Source organism: Aotus nancymaae, unplaced genomic scaffold (assembly GCF_030222135.1).
Source record: "Aotus nancymaae isolate 86718 unplaced genomic scaffold, 86718_ANA_hifiasm-v0.15.2.pri h1tg000059l, whole genome shotgun sequence".
NCBI lineage: Eukaryota > Metazoa > Chordata > Mammalia > Primates > Aotidae > Aotus > Aotus nancymaae.
Genome location: NW_026988473.1, coordinates 14162221 through 14178787, shown reverse-complemented (window position 1 = coordinate 14178787; position 16567 = coordinate 14162221). Strand labels below are relative to the sequence as shown.

The window sequence follows — 16567 nt, the reverse complement described above, 5'->3', positions numbered from 1 at the left end:
GCCAGGTGTATTACTCTTTTTTTATTTTTTTTTGAGACAGAATCTCATTTTGTCACCTAGGCTCCAGTGCAATTGCCCAGTCTTGGCTCACTGCAACCTCCGCCTCCTGGGTTCAAGGAATCCTCCTGCCTCAGCCTCCCAAGTAGCTGGTATTATAGGTGTGCGCCACCACACCCAGCTAATTTTTATATTTTTAGTAGATCTAGGGTTTTGCCCTGTTGGTCAGACTGGTCTCAAACTCCTGACCTCAAGTGATCCACCCACCTTAGCCTCCCAAAGTGCTGGGATTACAGGTATGAGCCACCATGCCTAGCCAGAAAATACAGTATTTTAATTTAAACCTGTAACCCAAATTAGATTTAGAGAGAAGTTTTGAATGGGGTGTTAGAAACAGAGGCCAAGGTTGCTCCCCGGCCTCTCCAATGTTAGACCAGGTTCTTCTGAATACTCAGGGGAGTTACTAGGCAGTGAGGTTCTAGGGGATCACACATACTGATTATTACTCACATAGAAGCTTCTCCTTTTGCAGGGTGTCTGGTATCAAATCATCTTTTTCCCCAAGAGAGCCATTCAACAGGTATCGAGGGTTATTCTTCTGAATATGCTGATTTGTTGCAGAGTTTGGTAAACTGCCTCTTTGAGCTAAAAATAGGCAATTTAATTAAAGTTATTGTAAGATTGACTCATCACTTCTAACATCTAGGTCAATACCAAGCCACTACTCCTTTTATCACCACCTACTACCACAGGCCTTTGCAATGAATACGTTGCATTTTTCAAAGAGCTTTCACATTCCAACTTATGTAAGTGAAGCATAATTATCCCCACCTTATGGCTGGCGAAATGCATGTAAAGAGGAGACTTGAGAGGTAGCCTGGTGTAGTAGAGTGAGAAAAAGCTTGGGAGGCAGAAAAATCCTGAAGCTACAAGGGCTTTGTTGGAACTCAGATAATGATAGCCCAGGGGTGGAAGGGTTGCTTGAGCCTCAAGTGGAGGCCACTGCCCTCCAGCCTGAGTGCAGAGCGAGATCCTGTCTTAAAAAAAAAAAAAAAAAAATTTGGCCCAAAGGTTTGGAACACTGGCATACTCAACACTGAACTAAATATAGAAAGGGTTCCAAGCCTCAACAACATAAAATTTACCCATGTAACAAACCTGCACATGTACCCTCTAATCTATAATAAAATTGAAAAAACAAAACAGAAAAGTCTTAGAAGCTGCCTCAGAATCAAGGACTTGCTGACCTCTCCTGTCTCCCCACTGCCCCAAGAGCAGGAAGGGACTCTCTCTGGAATTCCTTATTTGACTAAGGAAACTTCTTTCCAAAAGAAGAGCAGTTGTTTTAAGTTCCCTTCCCTAGGACATCAAATAACCAGTAAAGATGAACCACCAAAGAGGAGACTAAAAATTGGCACCACATCCAGAGAGACTTTTCATCAATTCTGAGGGCAACTCTGAGAGATTACCTGGGCAACTATTTGCATAAGACAATCTTTCTTCAGTGAAGCTCCTCCCCTCACTTTCTTGCCACCCCTCCCGGGAGCTCAGAGGAACTTTGTCCCAGGACATGGTTCTTGGAGCTCATTCCTTTCTCCTGAAAATCATTTACTACCCTTCACAATTGCCTGCACACCCCCCTCCCTGAATTTCTCTCTCCTTATTAAGAGGGTATTTAAACTTCAACAATCTGGCCCTACTTTGAGTCTCCTATTTGTGGGAATCACATGTCCACATACACATAAATTTGTATGCCTTTTTCTATTCGTCTGTCCATTACCGGTCAGTCAAACTTTCAGAGACACTGGAAGGAAAGCCTTCCCTCTGCCCCTACAGCTGCCAAGAGAGCCAAACCCAGGTGAAAGCAAGTATCAAAGTGGCAGTGGAGCAATGAAACCCAAAGCCACTTTATCCTAAGGGTATCTGCTGAATCTGGCAAACTAGAAATTTAATTTTCTTTTTCTTTTTCTGACACAGAGTCTCGTTTTGTCGCCGAGGCTAGAGTACAGTGGCGCAATCTTAGCTCACTGCAACCTCCACCTCCCGGCTTCAAGCAATTCTCTGCCTCAGCCTCTTGAGTAGCTGGGATTGCAGGTGTCTGTCACCATGCCCAACTAATTTTTTGTATTTTTTAGTAGAGATGGGGTTTCACCATCTTGGCCAGGCTGGTCTTGAACTCCTGACCTTGTGATCCATCTGCCTTGGCCTCCCAAAGTGCTGGGATTATAGGTGCATGCCACCACATCCAGCTAATTTTTTGTATTTTTAGTAGAGGTAGGGTTTCGCCATTGTTGGCCAGGCAGGTCTGGAACCCCTGGCTTCAAGTCATCTGCCCACTTAAGCCTCCGAAAGTGCTGAGATTACAGGTGTGAGCCATCGCGCGGTATCCCAGCATTTTGGGAGGCTGAGGCAGGAGGATCACTTGAGGTCAGGAGTTTGACCAGCCTGGCCAACAGGTGAAATCCTTTGTCTACTAAAAATACAAAAATTAGGACAGGCACGGTGGCCCATACCTGTAATCCCAGCACTTTGGGAGGCCAAGGGGGTGGATCACCTGAGGTCAGGAGTTGGAGACCAGCCTGACCCAACATGGCAAAACCTTGTCTCTAGTAAAACTACACAAAAAATGAGCCGGGCGTGGTGGTGGGCACCTGTAATCCCAGCTACTTGGGAGGCTGAGGCAGGAGAATTGCTTGAACCTGGGAGGTGGAGGTTGCAGTGAGCCGAAATTGTGCCACTGCACTCCAGCCTGGGCGAAAAGAGTGAGACTCCACCTCGGGAAAAAAAAAGGAGAAACAAAAATTAGCCGGGCATGGTGGCATGTGCCTGTAATCCCAGCTACTCAGGAGGCTGAGGCAGGATGATCGCTTGAACCTGGGAGGCAGAGGTTGCAATGAGCCAAGAGCACGCCACTGCACTCCATCCCGGGCAACAGAATGAGACTGCATCTCACAATAAAATAAAATGTCATAAGCTAATTGCAAAATGTATATAGGAAGGCAAAGACTCAAGAACAGCTGACGCTTTGGAAGAACAAGGTGGGAAGACATGTCTTTCCAGATACCAAAACTATTTTAAGGCCATATAGTAATTAAGAGACAGTGATACTGGTAAAGGATAGACAAACAGATCATTGGACTAGAGATTCCAGAAAGAGACCTTTGTATTAAGTGGTTCTGTCTACTTGACAGAGGTGACCCTGCAGATCAATGGGGAAAGGAAGTACTTTTCACTAAGGTAGAGGAAAAAGTATTTGTCAATTCAAAGTATTTATTAGTCTATCCAAGTGCAACCCTCCCAGTTAACAAAGCAATTTTCTCCTTGAGCCCAGGAAAAGTGATACTAGATAAGAACATGGTATTATTACCTTTAAAGTAGCCATAATATTGGAGGTGACGGTACATAAAGTCTTCATAGGGATCAGGAAGTCTGTGAGTCTGTGAAAGGAAGGGCCACTTCAATCAAGATGTTTTAAAACGATAAGACTCAACAAAAAGTACATGAGCGTTGTTTCAGAGGACTAAACTACACCCAGCGAACCACATTCCATACGAATTATTCTATCGTAGGGATCAAAATCTTCAGCTAGGAAAAGATGCCACCAGAACATCCCTTCTCATCTAGTATGGGATTTCTGTGGAGTTCCCTGAAGAAATTTGTGGCTTTCTGTGTTGTGTACCGACCTCCTGCTTTAGCTGTGTTTCCAAGGCTGGGAACATGTTACTTCTGCATGATGGGCTGAAGATTAGTCAGTGACGTTAGCATCCAGCTGCAAACGCTGCCCAATTTCCAAATAGGCAGGTGATTACACAGGAGAAGCTACAAAGCCAGAACATGACAAGTGAAAAAACTGCCAATACCTCCCTGCAACCCCCCAGCTCCCGCTTGACTTCAGAAAACCCTGCAAGCCCAGCTTCTCTTCAGCCAAACAAGGTGGTCACGTCGAGGCCGGAAGTGTACCTGAGACAGGGAGGACGGCAGGTCTTCCTGCCTCTTCTTCCCAGGTGCTGGTCTCATGCTTTCTTCTCCCTGAGAAGGGAGATGCTCGCCACAGCGAGTGAAAGAAATGGGGATGGGAGCACGCGGCAGAGTCGTCTCGGAGTAGATGGAAAAAGGTCAGGGGATCGGGAGAGTGGGCCCTGAAAACTCAATTTAAGGTTTAGAGGAACCTGGTCCGGGGCAGGTGGTGAGGGGGTTTCCAAAGGGTAGGAGGGAGAGGGGGAGCAGAAATTTCCCAAGAAGATGGGTGCTACCGCCTTCGCGCCCCGGCCTGTCCCGAGCAGCACGGATGGGTGCGGCAGAGAAGCCCGAGCGAGGCATGCGGCTACCACACTTAGGTACAAAGGCCAAGCCTTGTGCGGGAAAGGGGACAAATTCGCCTCACCTGTCTACCACCGCTTTCTGTGAGGGCCCAGGTAGCCTAGCAACCGCGAGCGGGAAGCGGAAGGAGGGCGGGGCTGCCGGGCGCTTCCGGGGAGCTAGGCCCCTCCTCCAGGGAGGGAGCGGGCAACCCCGGGAAAGTCAGCAATAAGCTTGGCGGGTGGCGGCGACTCGGACTCATTCTTCCCCTCATACATTACAGTCCCAGCTTGGGAATCGAAACCGCATTGATGAGTACAGTGCCAGCAGCCCTCAACATATTTCCAAGCTCGTTTCCTGTTGCTTAGCTTTAGATCATTCTTATGCATACTTTGCTCTAAGAGGGCTGCTGCTCCTCTCCTTTCACTTTATATTCTCTCCACTCTATAGCCAGAACGCAAAAATTACCTTCTACACTGAAAAACTTAAGAAACAAAGCTAGCAAATTCAAATCACACATTTTGGTTTTAAAAATTACATGCATAGAAATATACTACAATAAAATTCAGGCCGGGCGCGGTGGCTCAAGCCTGTAATCCCAGCACTTTGGGAGGCCGAGGCAGGTGGATCACGAGGTCAAGAAATCGAGACCATCCTGGTCAACATGGTTAAACCCCGTCTCTACTAAAAATACAAAAAATTAGCTGGGCATAGTGGCGCGTGCCTGTAATCCCAGCTACTCAGGAGGCTGAGGCAGAATTGCCTGAACCCGGGAGGCGGAGGTTGCGGTGAGCCGAGATCGTGCCATTCCAGCCTGGGTAACGAGCGAAACTCCGTCTCAAAAAAAATAAAAAATAAAATTCAAACACGTGTCTTTGGTTATCTTTTTACGAATATTAACCTGTTACTTTTGTCATCAGTGAGGAAAAAGCTATAAAGCACCTTTTATTCAAAATGTTAACCATATTACATCATTGCCAGCAATTAAGTAGGTCAAATATTATCTAACATAGCTATTGGATAATATGGCTATTATCCAATCTAGGTATTAGATAATATAGATATTATAAATGATATTAGACCCCAAAACTTAGGTCACAGAGCACCATCTGGTATTAGAAGCCTGTTTGTCTAAACTGGCCCCACCATTCCCCTACTCCCGACTCAAGATCTGCTGCTCTTTTCCCTGAAAGCACACACCTTACAATGTACATGCTTAGAAAAAAAAAAAACAAGTCCTGGTTACATAATGGGAATAACAGGCTTTGATGAGCAAAAGGATAACCCAACAGAATTATAAAAAAAAGCTTTATTAGTGCATATATACAAATTTACAAGGTCAGAAACTGGAGAAATACAAAGAGCTTTAAAACACAATTTGCCTTTTCCTCAGTTTAAAGTGACTTTTACCTGATTGTGATACAATACAAAGTACAGAATGGTAAACCACTTTTTAAATACTGGAATTTTATGGAGAATACATTCACATAAAGGAGGTGAATTTTGTTTTGAAACAGGGTTAAGACAATGGAGACATTAATACATAGAATGTCTTGTTACACCTACTGCCACATACTTGAGGGGAAATTCTCAAAATCAAGGATCTGAACACCTGCTGCCAATGCTGCTGTTTGTATGCCACCTAGTGTGCGAAATGAGCTACCAGTTCTAGAATTTACGAGAACTACTCTAAAGAGTGTGGCCATCTATCAGCACAAGGTAAACCACTTAGACCTCAGCATTTCAGGGGTGGCTGACTAGAGGAAGAGGCCAGAAAGAGATCCAGATAATCCCAGTCAAGCAAGGTAGAATGCAGAGCTGCCTTCTGAATTGCACTTGTTCTGGAGGAGAAGTTAATCCTTCACTTTTAAAAGTCAGGGAGTCCTCTACAGAGGTGTCATATTCATGAGCCACATGTTCTTCAAGACTGATGAGGTTAATGTACCTATGCTAAGTTTGCCAGTGTGAGAATAAATGCAGCATGGTCAAAGCAATTCCAATCACCTCACCCTTTAGCAAAACAGAAAAATTACATTTCACAGAAGTGAAATTTTGTATGCATACACTCTTGCCCAGGAAACTCATATGGTCTCCCCCATCACATTTGTAGTTTATTTGACAACAATAAAACTGGTTAAGACTTTGAACATAAAACAAATAATACAAAAAAAGTTTTAAAAACTTAAGAACTATGTGTTTGGAGCCATTTTCCTTCTCTTTAGTCTTGCTCTCCAATCTTCAGGAAGGGCTTCAAAATTAGCATTTCTCTCTGCCATGCCACTGTGAAAACAACACACAGATTATTTCACTGAAAAGAAAAATTAACAAAAGTATTCATTTCCTAACAAATAAACACCGAACTGAAACTGAAAACCTGATCATATGTTTATTAAACTGTTGTTTCTCAGCCAAATATCAGTATATTCTTCAATTTCTTCATTTTGATAGGTCAACCAAACACTTCCCCAATTTTATGTATATGTGTATGTGCTTTTTATTTATTTATTTAGAGATGGAGTTTCACTCTTGTTGCCCAGGCTGGAGTGCAATGGTGTGATCTCAGCTCACGGCAACCTCTGCCTCTTGGGTTCAAGCCATTCTCCTGCCTCAGCCTCCCAAGTAGCTGAAATTACAGGCATATGCTACCACACCCAGCTAATTTTGTATTTTTTTTAGTAGAGACAGGTTTCTCCATGTTGTGTCAAGCTGGTCTCAAACTCCTAACCTCAGGTGATCTGCCTGGCCTCCCAAAGTGTTGGGATTACAGGTGTGAGCCACCACACCCAGACTTAATTTATATAAATATATCTCCAGTAACCATTAAAGGCACACTGAAGGGATAAAATACATTCTATTTAAGTTTTTTCTTAGCCCACAGGAGTTAACACGATTCTTCAAGGCAGATATATCTAACCCTCAATCTACCATCAGAGACCTCTGGATCTAATGTTTTTGAGTTTCTCTTTCAAGTAGTATTATTTGTAAGGATTGAAATTCAAATTCTATCTTGCAATTAGCAGAATGAATGCACTAGATCTTTTAATAAAAAATAAGCTAGAACCTATCAGATATGAATTTGAAATCCAGTATTAGACAGCCATGTTCTAGGTTACACACTGACAACTAGATGTGTACAGTGAGTTGCAAAGAACGCTGACCATTTCATAATGTATACCTTCAAAACAGGGAAAACATGAAATAAAAAACTGTATTTGCTGGGTCTTAAGTCTTTAAAATTTCTAGAATTTTTGAGAAAGCCATCTTCCTGTCACAGCCTCCCAAGCATCTAAGACTACAGGTGTGAGCCACACAGTGCCCAGCCAACATGTGTTTTTTTTTATTTATTTTATTGAGACGGAGTCTTACCCTGTTGCAAAGGTTAGAGTGCAATGGCATGATCTCAGCTCATTGCAGCCTCCATCTCCCAGGTTCAAACGATTCTCCTGCCTCAGCCTTCTGAGTAGCTGGGATTAAAGGCACCCACTACTATGCCCAGCTAATTTTTATATTTTTAGTAGAGATGGAGTTTCACCATATCAGCCAGGCTGGTCTCAAACTCCTGACCTCGTGATCCTCCCACCTTGGCCTCCCAAAGTTCTGGGATTATGGGCAGGAGCCACCGCAACTAGCCCAACATGTGCTTTTATTGTAAAAAAATATTGGTGAGCTGGATGTGCTGATTCACACCTGTAATCCCAACACCCTGGGAGGCTGAGTAACAAGGATTACTTGAGGCCAGTTCTCCCTATCCTTTTTTTTTTTGAGACGGAGTTTCGCTCTTGTTACCCAGGCTGGAGTGCAATGGCGCGATCTCGGCTCACCGCAACCTCTGCCTCCCGGGTTCAGCCAATTCTCCTGCCTCAGCCTCCTGAGCAGCTGGGATTACAGGCACGCGCCACCATGCCCAGCTAATTTTTTGTATTTTTAGTAGAGACGGGGTTTCACCATGTTGACCAGGATGGTCTCGATCTCTTGACCTCGTGATCCACCCGCCTCGGCCTCCCAAAGTGCTGGGATTACAGGCGTGAGCCACTGCGCCCGGCCCTCCCTATCCTTTTTTTTTTGGAGTCTCGCTCTGTCGCCAGGTTGAAGTGCAGTGGTGTGATCTCCAGTCACTGCAACTTCAACCTCCCAAGGTTCAAGCGATTCTCTTGCCTCATCCTCCCAACTAGCTGGGACTACAGACATGTGCCACCACGCCCAGCTAATTTTTGTATTTTTAGTAGAGATGGGGTTTCACCATGTTGGCCAGGATGGTCTTGATCTCTTGACCACATGATCTGTCCACCTCGGCCTCCCAAAGTGCTAGGATTACAGGCATGAGCTACCTTGCCCGGACCTATCCTTTTATTTTAGTCAAACAAGGTAAAGAAGGATTTTTTTACCTAGTAGAGGTTCATTTAGTTCCTAGTGTGGTGTGCTCTCTCATTAACTTCTATTCTAGAACAAGTGCAATTCAAAGGCAGCTCTGTATTCTACCTTGCCTGACTGAGAAACAGGGATAGGGAAAAGACTTTAATTCTGAAAACTGTTTGTAAAAATTATTTGTAAATTTGTAAAATAAGTTAGTATGTATGTATGTGTGTATGTCTGCGTGTGTATGTCTATGAAAAAGCGTCCACTAGGGGGTGGGGAAGGGGGCAAAGAAAAAAGAAAAAGGGTCCACTGGATCTAGATGTAAATAATATACTGAGAGTTAAGACAGGCCTTTGCCTTAGACCAACAATCAACAGGACAAAGTTTTACAACTCTGGTATTTCTGATTTTGAAAAAAAGGCTAGACCATGATTTTTATAATGCAATAAAACATGTTTATAAATTAAAAACTTTTAGATAAATTTACAAGCTGTAATTTTAAGAGCATCTATTCTACTGTATCTTTAACAACCACAACCTACTCTACCCATCTGTGTTCCCTTTTCTTTTACCTAACCAGCTGCTGCTGTTTCCACTCTTCAATTCGCTTCTGTGCAGTTGATTCCCGATCCTCTTCACTGGAACTAGAATTGTCCTCTTCATCTAACTCACGCTGGATACTTTGCCACTTCTTTACCAAAGATGGCATTTTGGTCTTACTCTTCTTTGCCTATAACAAAGGTTAATGGTCAAAAGGAACAGAAAACATAAAATAAGGATAAGAGTCCTCTATAATGGAGGTCAGGATCCTTTTCCCAGTTCTAAGGAACATGCAGACTTTAAAATTAAAAGAAAGTAAATACCATTCTAAGGTTCTTGCCATAAACTTCTTACCAACTATAAATGAAAAGGCTTGGTTAAAAATCCATAAAGCTGGCTGGGCGCAGTGGCTCACGCCTATAATCCCAGCACTCTGGGAGGCCGAGGTGGGTGGATCACGAGGTCAAGAGATCGAGACCATCCTGGTCAACATGGTGAAACCCCGTCTCTACTAAAAATACAAAAACTAGCGGGTATGGTGGCGCATGCCTGTAGTCCCAGCTACTCGGGAGGCTGAGGCAGGAGAATTGCTTGAACCCGGGAGGCGGAGGTTGCGGTGAGCCGAGATCACGCCATTGCACTCCATCTAGCCTGGGTAACGAGCAAAACTCCGTCTCAAAAAAAAGAAATATATCACATTTACAAAGCTTTATGGATTTTTTTTTTTTTTGAGATGGAGTTTCGCTCGTTACCCAGGCTGGATGGAGTGCAATGGCGTGATCTCGGCTCACCGCAACCTCCGCTTCCCGGGTTCAAGCAATTCTCCTGCCTCAGCCTCCCAAGTAGCTGGGACTACAGGCGCGCGCCACCATGCCCAGCTAATTTTTTGTATTTTTAGTAGAGATGGGGTTTCACCTTGTTGACCAGGATGGTCTCGATCTCTTGACCTCGTGATCCACCCGCCTCGGCCTCCCAGAGTGCTGGGATTATAGGCGTGAGCCACTGTGCCCGGCCTGTAAATGTGATATTTTATAATATCAGGTCATAGAAACTTCCTTTACCTCCCTATCCTCTGCAATTCAAAATACTGCCTTTATTTCATCTTCTCAGAATTATAGTGTTCCTGTTTTCAAGTTTTAAATAGATGCAGTGTTCCTATCAAGTGATTAAAAAAAAAAGCTAAACAATAAAAGCAAAAGGAGCAACAAACTAAATTGCCATATTAACTAGGTGTGGTGGCAGGCATCTGTAGTCCCAGCTACTTAGGAGGCCGAGGCAGGAGAATCGCTTGAACCCAGGAGGCAGAGGTTGCAGTGAGCCAAGATCGCACGCCCCTGCACTCCAGCCTCGGCGACACAGTGGGACTCTGTCTCAAATTGCAACACTTTGGGAGGCCAAGGTGGGTAGATCACTTGAGGCCAGGAACATCCTGGCCAACATGACAAAAACCCAATTCTACTAAAAATATAAAAAATATCGCTGGGTGCATGGCTCATACCTGTAATCCCAGAACTTTGGGAGACCAAAGCAGGCGAATCAGCAGGTCAGGAGTTCGAGACCAGCCTGGCCAGCATGATGAAACCCCATCTCTACTAAAAATACAAAAAATTAGCTGGGTGTGGTGGCAGACGCCTGTAATCCCAGCTATTTGGGAGGCTGAGGCAAGAGAATCACTTGAACCTGGGAGGCAGACGTCGCAGGGAGCCAAGATTGCACTCCTGCACTCCAGCCCCAGTGACAGTGCAAGACTCCATCTCAAAAAAAAAAAAAAAAAAAAAAAGCCGGGCGTGGTGGCTCAAGCCTGTAATCCCAGCACTTTGGGAGGCCGAGGCAGGTGGATCACGAGGTCAAGAGATCGAGACCATCCTGGCCAACGTGGTGAAACCCCGTCTCTACTAGAAATACAAAAAATTAGCTGGGCATGGTGGCGCATGCCTGTAATCCCAGCTACTCAGGAGGCTGAGGCAGGAGAATTGCCTGAACCCGGGAGGCGGAGGTTGCGGTGAGCCGAGATCGCGCCATTGCACTCCAGCCTGGGTAACAGGAGCGAAACTCCGTCTCAAAAAAAAAAAATTAGCCTGGCATGGTGGTGCACATGCCTGTAGTCCCAGCTACTCAGAATGCAGAGGTTGCAGTGAGCCAAGATCATGCCACTGCACTCCAGCCTGGGTGACAGAGACTCTGTCTCCCTTCCCCTCACCAAAAAAAAAAAATCAATGATGCGGTTAGTTCTAAGAGAAGGTATAATGGTATAATATTTTTCTTTTTGCTTCCCTTCATTGTCTACATTGTCTATAATAAACATGCACTTTTTCCCTTTTCTTTGAGACAGTCTCACTCTTTTAGATAAATTTATCTGCAGCCCAGGCTGGAGTGCAGTAGTGTGATCATATCTCACTGCAACCTCCACCTCCCAGATTCAAGCGATTCTCCTGCCTCAGCCTCCGGAGTAGCTGGGATTACAGGCGTGTACCACCATGCTGGTTAATTTTTATAGTTTTAGTAGAGATGGGGTTTCACCGTGTTGGCCAGGCTGGTTTCAAACTCCTGACCTCAGGTAATTTACCCACTTCGGCCGCCCAAACTGCTGGGATTACAGGCATGAGCCACCATGCCTGGCCTTTCCCCAACGTGCTTTTTTTTTTGAGATGGAGTCTCATCCTGTTGCTAGGCTGAAGTGTAGCTGCACGATTTCGGCTCACTGCAACTTCTGCCTCCCAGGTTCAAGCAATTCTCCTGCCTCAGCCTCCAGAGTAGCTAGGACTATAGGCGCACGCTACCATACCTGGCTAATTTTTGTATTAGTAGAGACAGGGTTTCATCATTTTGGCCAGGCTTGTCTTGAATTCCTGACCTCAAATGATACACCCGCCTCAGTCTCCCAAAGTGCTGATATTACAGGCATGAGTCATTGGGCCTGGCCTAACATGTGCTGTCATAGTAAAAAAATATTTGTGAGCTGCGTGTGTGGTGGCTCACGCCTGTAATCCCAACACTTTGGGAAGCTGAGGCACAAGGATCACTTGAGGCCAGGAGTTTGACTAGTCTGGGCAACAAAGCAAATCCCTGTTCCTTCAAAAAAAAATTTTTTTAAGTTAGTTTAGTGTGGTGGCACAGGCTTGTAATCGCAGCTGCTTGGGAGGCTGAGGCAAGAAGATAACTTGAGCCCATGAGTTCGAGGCTGCAATGATTGTGCCACTATTCTCCTGCCTGGATAACAGAGTGAGACTCTGGGAGAAAAAGTGATTCTTTCAAAAATAGAATTGTTTTCCGTGCTGGTAGCACTCACGCAAACATGGTGAACGTTCCTAAAACCCGCCAGACTTTCTGTAAGAAGTGTGGCAAGCACCAACCCCACAAAGTGACACAGTACAAGAAGGGCAAGGATTCTCTGTATGCCCAGGGAAAGTGGCTCTATGACAGGAAGCAGAGTGGCTATGGTGGGCAAACTAAGCTGACTTTCCGGAAAAAGGCTAAAACTACAAAGAAGATCGTGCTAAAGTGCGTTGAGCCCAACTGCAGATCTAAGAGAATGCTGGCAATTAAAAGATGCAAGTATTTTGAATTGGGAGGAGATAAGAAGAGAAAGGGCCAAGTGATCCAGTTCTAAGTGACATCTTTTATGAAGACAATAAAATCTTGAGTTTTTGTTAAAAAAATAGAATTATATATCCAATATCCAACATATTAGCTTGCTTTGTCACTACTGTCACATTTCTGATCAAATAAGGCATCCTAGCAGAGGCTTTATGTTTTTAAAATAAAGAGGGCTTCTTAACTGCCTCACCTGAAATATCACAACCTGCCAAAGATAACAGTCTCTCCTCTTACTCATTTTTCAATTATCTTAAAAATACTTATCATAGGTATATTTTTCCCTTATCTATCTCCCAAGCCACCCCTTGCCAGAAGAAAAGTTCTACAAAAGCATTAAGGGTTTGTTTTTTTTTTTTGGTCTGTTTCATTTACTGCTAAATCCCAAGCCCCTAGGGAGAGCATCTGACAAATACATTACACATTGATAAAACCAATTTCTTTTCACTTTTTTTTTTTTTTTTTTTTGAGATAGAGTTTTACTGTTGTTGCCTAGGTTGGAATGCAGTGGTGCGATCTCAGCTCACTGCAACCTCCACCTCCTGGGTTCAAGCAATTCTCCTGCCTCAGTCTCTTGAAAAGTTTATCCTTATGTTTTTTAAGAGACACAGATGTGTGTTTGAAGACCTATCTGGGTCATGCTGGCTCAACAAGCAGGGACATATTTGAATACTGTACTCATGTGAGGACTGGGTGTGGGGGCCCAAGCTGATTTTCCTTCCAGCACTTGAGACAAACAGATTTCTTGAATAAGGTCCCTGCCCCCCTCAAGAAAATAAGCTGGACATTTCAATTTCTTTTTATATTTACTGACTCCCGGACAGACAGAGCAATATTCGCTGTGTTGCCCAGGCTGGAGTGCAGTGGCATGAGCATAGATCACTGTAGCCTCAAACATCTGGGCTCAAGTGATCCTCCCATCTCAGTCTCCTGAGTAGGTGGTGTGGGGACTACAGGCATGAACCACCTCACCTGGCAACATTGCTTTTTATCTATCTGGTAAGTATGTAAAAATGATGTATTATTTTAGCATTCTGGAATTTTGAAGTATTATTTACAGGACAATAAAAGCATGACTGGCTAAAATATTACTTATTGATTGGAGGTGGAATTACCTCTCTTGGAAGACTGGTGAGAACAGTGCCAGGGAAGGCTTCATAAAGGAAATGATTCTGAGCACTAGTTGTTCCTAATACTTAACTGTGTAAAGAATGAACAGTTGTGAAAACAGTGGAAGTAAAGGCATGGAAGTGGTAAACAGTACGTTAGCTCAGGAGAACTGCATCTGCTACAGTTAATAGCTTGACAATGATCTGTTCAAGACATTGTCCTATTGTCATTCTTGATTTTTATAGCATTTATTTATATCATTTCGAGATAATTTCTGGAACCATGAACCAACTTGGGCAACAAACAAGTGGTTCAATCCAGAAATATCCTATCAGTTTTTCTTTTTTATTTTTATGTTTAATAGAGATGGGGTTTTGCCATGTGGCCCAGGCTGGTCTTGAACTTCTGGCCTCATGTGATCTGCGTGCCTCAGCCTCTCAAAGTGCTGGTTTTATAGGTGTGAGCCACCACACCCAGCCCCTATCCTGTCATTTCTTGTGTAATTCAAGATTTACAGGGGCAAGCATGATGGCTCATGCTTGTAATCCCAGCACTTTGGCAGGCTGAGGTGGGAGGATCCCTTGAGTTCAAGAGTTTGAGACCAGCCTGACCAACATAATGAGACTTCATCTATCCCTATTTAAAAAAAAAAAAAAAAAAAAAAAAGCCAGGCACAGTGGTTCACACCTGTAATCCCAGCACTTTGGGAGGCCGAGGCAAGCGGATCACAAGGTCAGGAGTTTGAGACCAGCATGGCCAACATAGTGAAACACTGTCTCTACTAAAAATACAAAAAATTAGCTGGGTGTTGGGTGGCGGGCACCCGTAATTCCAGCTACTTGGAAGCTAAGGCAAGTGAACTGCTTGAACCGGGAGGCGGAGGTTGCAGTGAACTGAGATCATGCCATTACACTCCAGCTCCAGCAATAGTGTGAGACTCTATCTCAAAAAAAAAAAAAAAAAAATAATAATAATAATAATAATAATAATAAACTTCTGGACACACCACCAAAAATAGCAGAGTAGACAGCTCCATAAGCATCTCTTCAAAGAAACATCGAAAAATCAAGCAAAAACTGTCAGAATCAACTTCGTTAGCACTCTGGAAAACAGGCAAACAGTGGCCAAACTTAAAATACATTTTTTTTTTTTGAGACAGAGCCTCACTCTGTCTTCAGGCTGGAGTGCAGTGGCAAGATCTTGGCTCACTGTAACCTCCGACTCCCTGGTTCAAGGGATTCTCCTGCCTCAGCCTCCTCTCAAGTAGCTGGGACTACAGGCACGTGCCACCACGCCCAGCTAATTTTTGTAATTTTAGTAGAGATGGGGTTTCATCATGTTGGTCAGGATGGTCTTGATCTCCTGACCTCATGATCCACCCACCTCAGCCTCCCAAAGTGCTGGGATTACAGGCATGAGCCACCGGAAATACATTAAGATGGTCTTTTTCCATCAAGGCCAACTTAAAAGTATCAGGAAAGCTATGTGAAACATCCTAAAGCCCTTGAGTCTGTCCCATCCTTTGCTCTAGCTTGATGGTGACACTGAAGACTTCCTGCTTTCCCAGTATAAGCTCATGGCCCAATTCCAGAGTGCACAAAGCAGACCTTTTTAATTAAAGAATTGTTTGGTCAAGGCATGGTGGCTCACACATGTAATCCCAACACTTTGGGAGGCCAAGGTGGGTGGATCACCTGAGATCAGGAGTTTGACACCAAGCCTGCCCAACATGGTGAAACGCCATCTCCACTAAAAATATTTTAGGTTGGGCATGGTGACTCATGTCTGTAATCTCAGTACTTTGGGAGGCCAAGGCGGGTGGATCACCTGAGGTCAGGAGTTTGAGACCAGCCTGGCCAACATGGCGAAACCCTGCCTCTACTAAAAAAAAAAAAAAAATACAAAAATTAGCCAGGTGTGATGGCAGGTGCCTGTAATCCCAGGTATTGGGGAGGCTGAGGCAAGAGAATCGCTTAAACCCAGGAGGCGGAGGTTGTAGTGAGATCACGTCATTGCACTCCAGCCTGGGTGACAAGAGTGAAACTCCTCAAAACACAAACAAAAAAACAAGGAACCCAAATGAAGAGAGTCTAAGTGACTTATTTATGGAACACCATCAAGCAAACCAATATGCACATTACGGCACTTCAAAAAGAAAAAGAGAGGCAAGGAGAAAACTATTTGAAGAAATAATGACCAAAAACTTTCCAAATTTAAGGAAAAATATGGATATACATATCTAAGAACCTCAACAAACCCCAGTAAGATAAATCCAAAAAGGAGCACACCAAGACAGATATTCAAATTGTCAAAAGCCAAAGACAGGCCGGGTGCAGCCTGGGGAACAAGAGCTAAACTTCATCTCAAAAAACTCATGCCTATAATCCCAGCTTTTTCAGAAGCCAAGGCAGGGGGATCATTTGAGCCCAGGAGTTCAAGACCAACCTGGGGCACACGGTGAAACCCTGTTGCTACAAAAAATACAAAAATTAGCTGGACGTGGTGGCATCCTTCTATTCCTAGCTACTCAGGAGGGTGAGATGAGGGGGATCACTTGAACCCTGGAGTTTGAGACCAGCCTGGGCAACATAGTAAACCCTGTCTCGAAAGGCATCCCCTGTTCATGTATTGAAAGGTCTAAATTTTAAGACAGTAATACTACCCAAACAAG

General features: G+C 44.2%; 3 protein-coding genes across 8 annotated transcripts in view; 1 reads left to right on the top strand and 2 right to left on the bottom strand.

The window, feature by feature from the left end:
- The window catches only part of AGBL2 (AGBL carboxypeptidase 2), a 48038-nt gene extending 43609 nt beyond the window's left edge, over window positions 1-4429 (bottom strand). For 4 of the 5 annotated variants that reach the window (XM_064364884.1, XM_064364886.1, XM_064364887.1 and 1 more), the window contains exons 1-4: window positions 3958-4366; window positions 3681-3816; window positions 3365-3434; window positions 508-642 (exon numbers count right to left, since the gene is read on the bottom strand). In XM_064364884.1, the coding sequence (XP_064220954.1) occupies window positions 508-642; window positions 3365-3434; window positions 3681-3716 (241 nt within the window). In that variant the 5' untranslated portion in view covers window positions 3717-3816; window positions 3958-4366. The other variant, XM_064364885.1, reaches the window with a different exon arrangement.
- A 1161-nt stretch (window positions 4430-5590) lies between these two features.
- The window catches only part of FNBP4 (formin binding protein 4), a 54189-nt gene continuing 43212 nt past the window's right edge, over window positions 5591-16567 (bottom strand). For both annotated transcript variants that reach the window (XM_012452584.3, XM_012452585.3), the window contains exons 16-17: window positions 9225-9382; window positions 5591-6576 (exon numbers count right to left, since the gene is read on the bottom strand). In XM_012452584.3, the coding sequence (XP_012308007.2) occupies window positions 6486-6576; window positions 9225-9382 (249 nt within the window). In that variant the 3' untranslated portion in view covers window positions 5591-6485. The remainder of the gene's footprint in view (window positions 6577-9224; window positions 9383-16567) is intronic.
- Window positions 12476-12845, top strand: LOC105717365 (large ribosomal subunit protein eL42-like). Its single transcript, XM_012452587.2, has one exon. It carries the CDS (start codon window positions 12488-12490, stop codon window positions 12800-12802), a length of 315 nt encoding a protein of 104 aa, XP_012308010.1. The 5' UTR covers window positions 12476-12487; the 3' UTR covers window positions 12803-12845.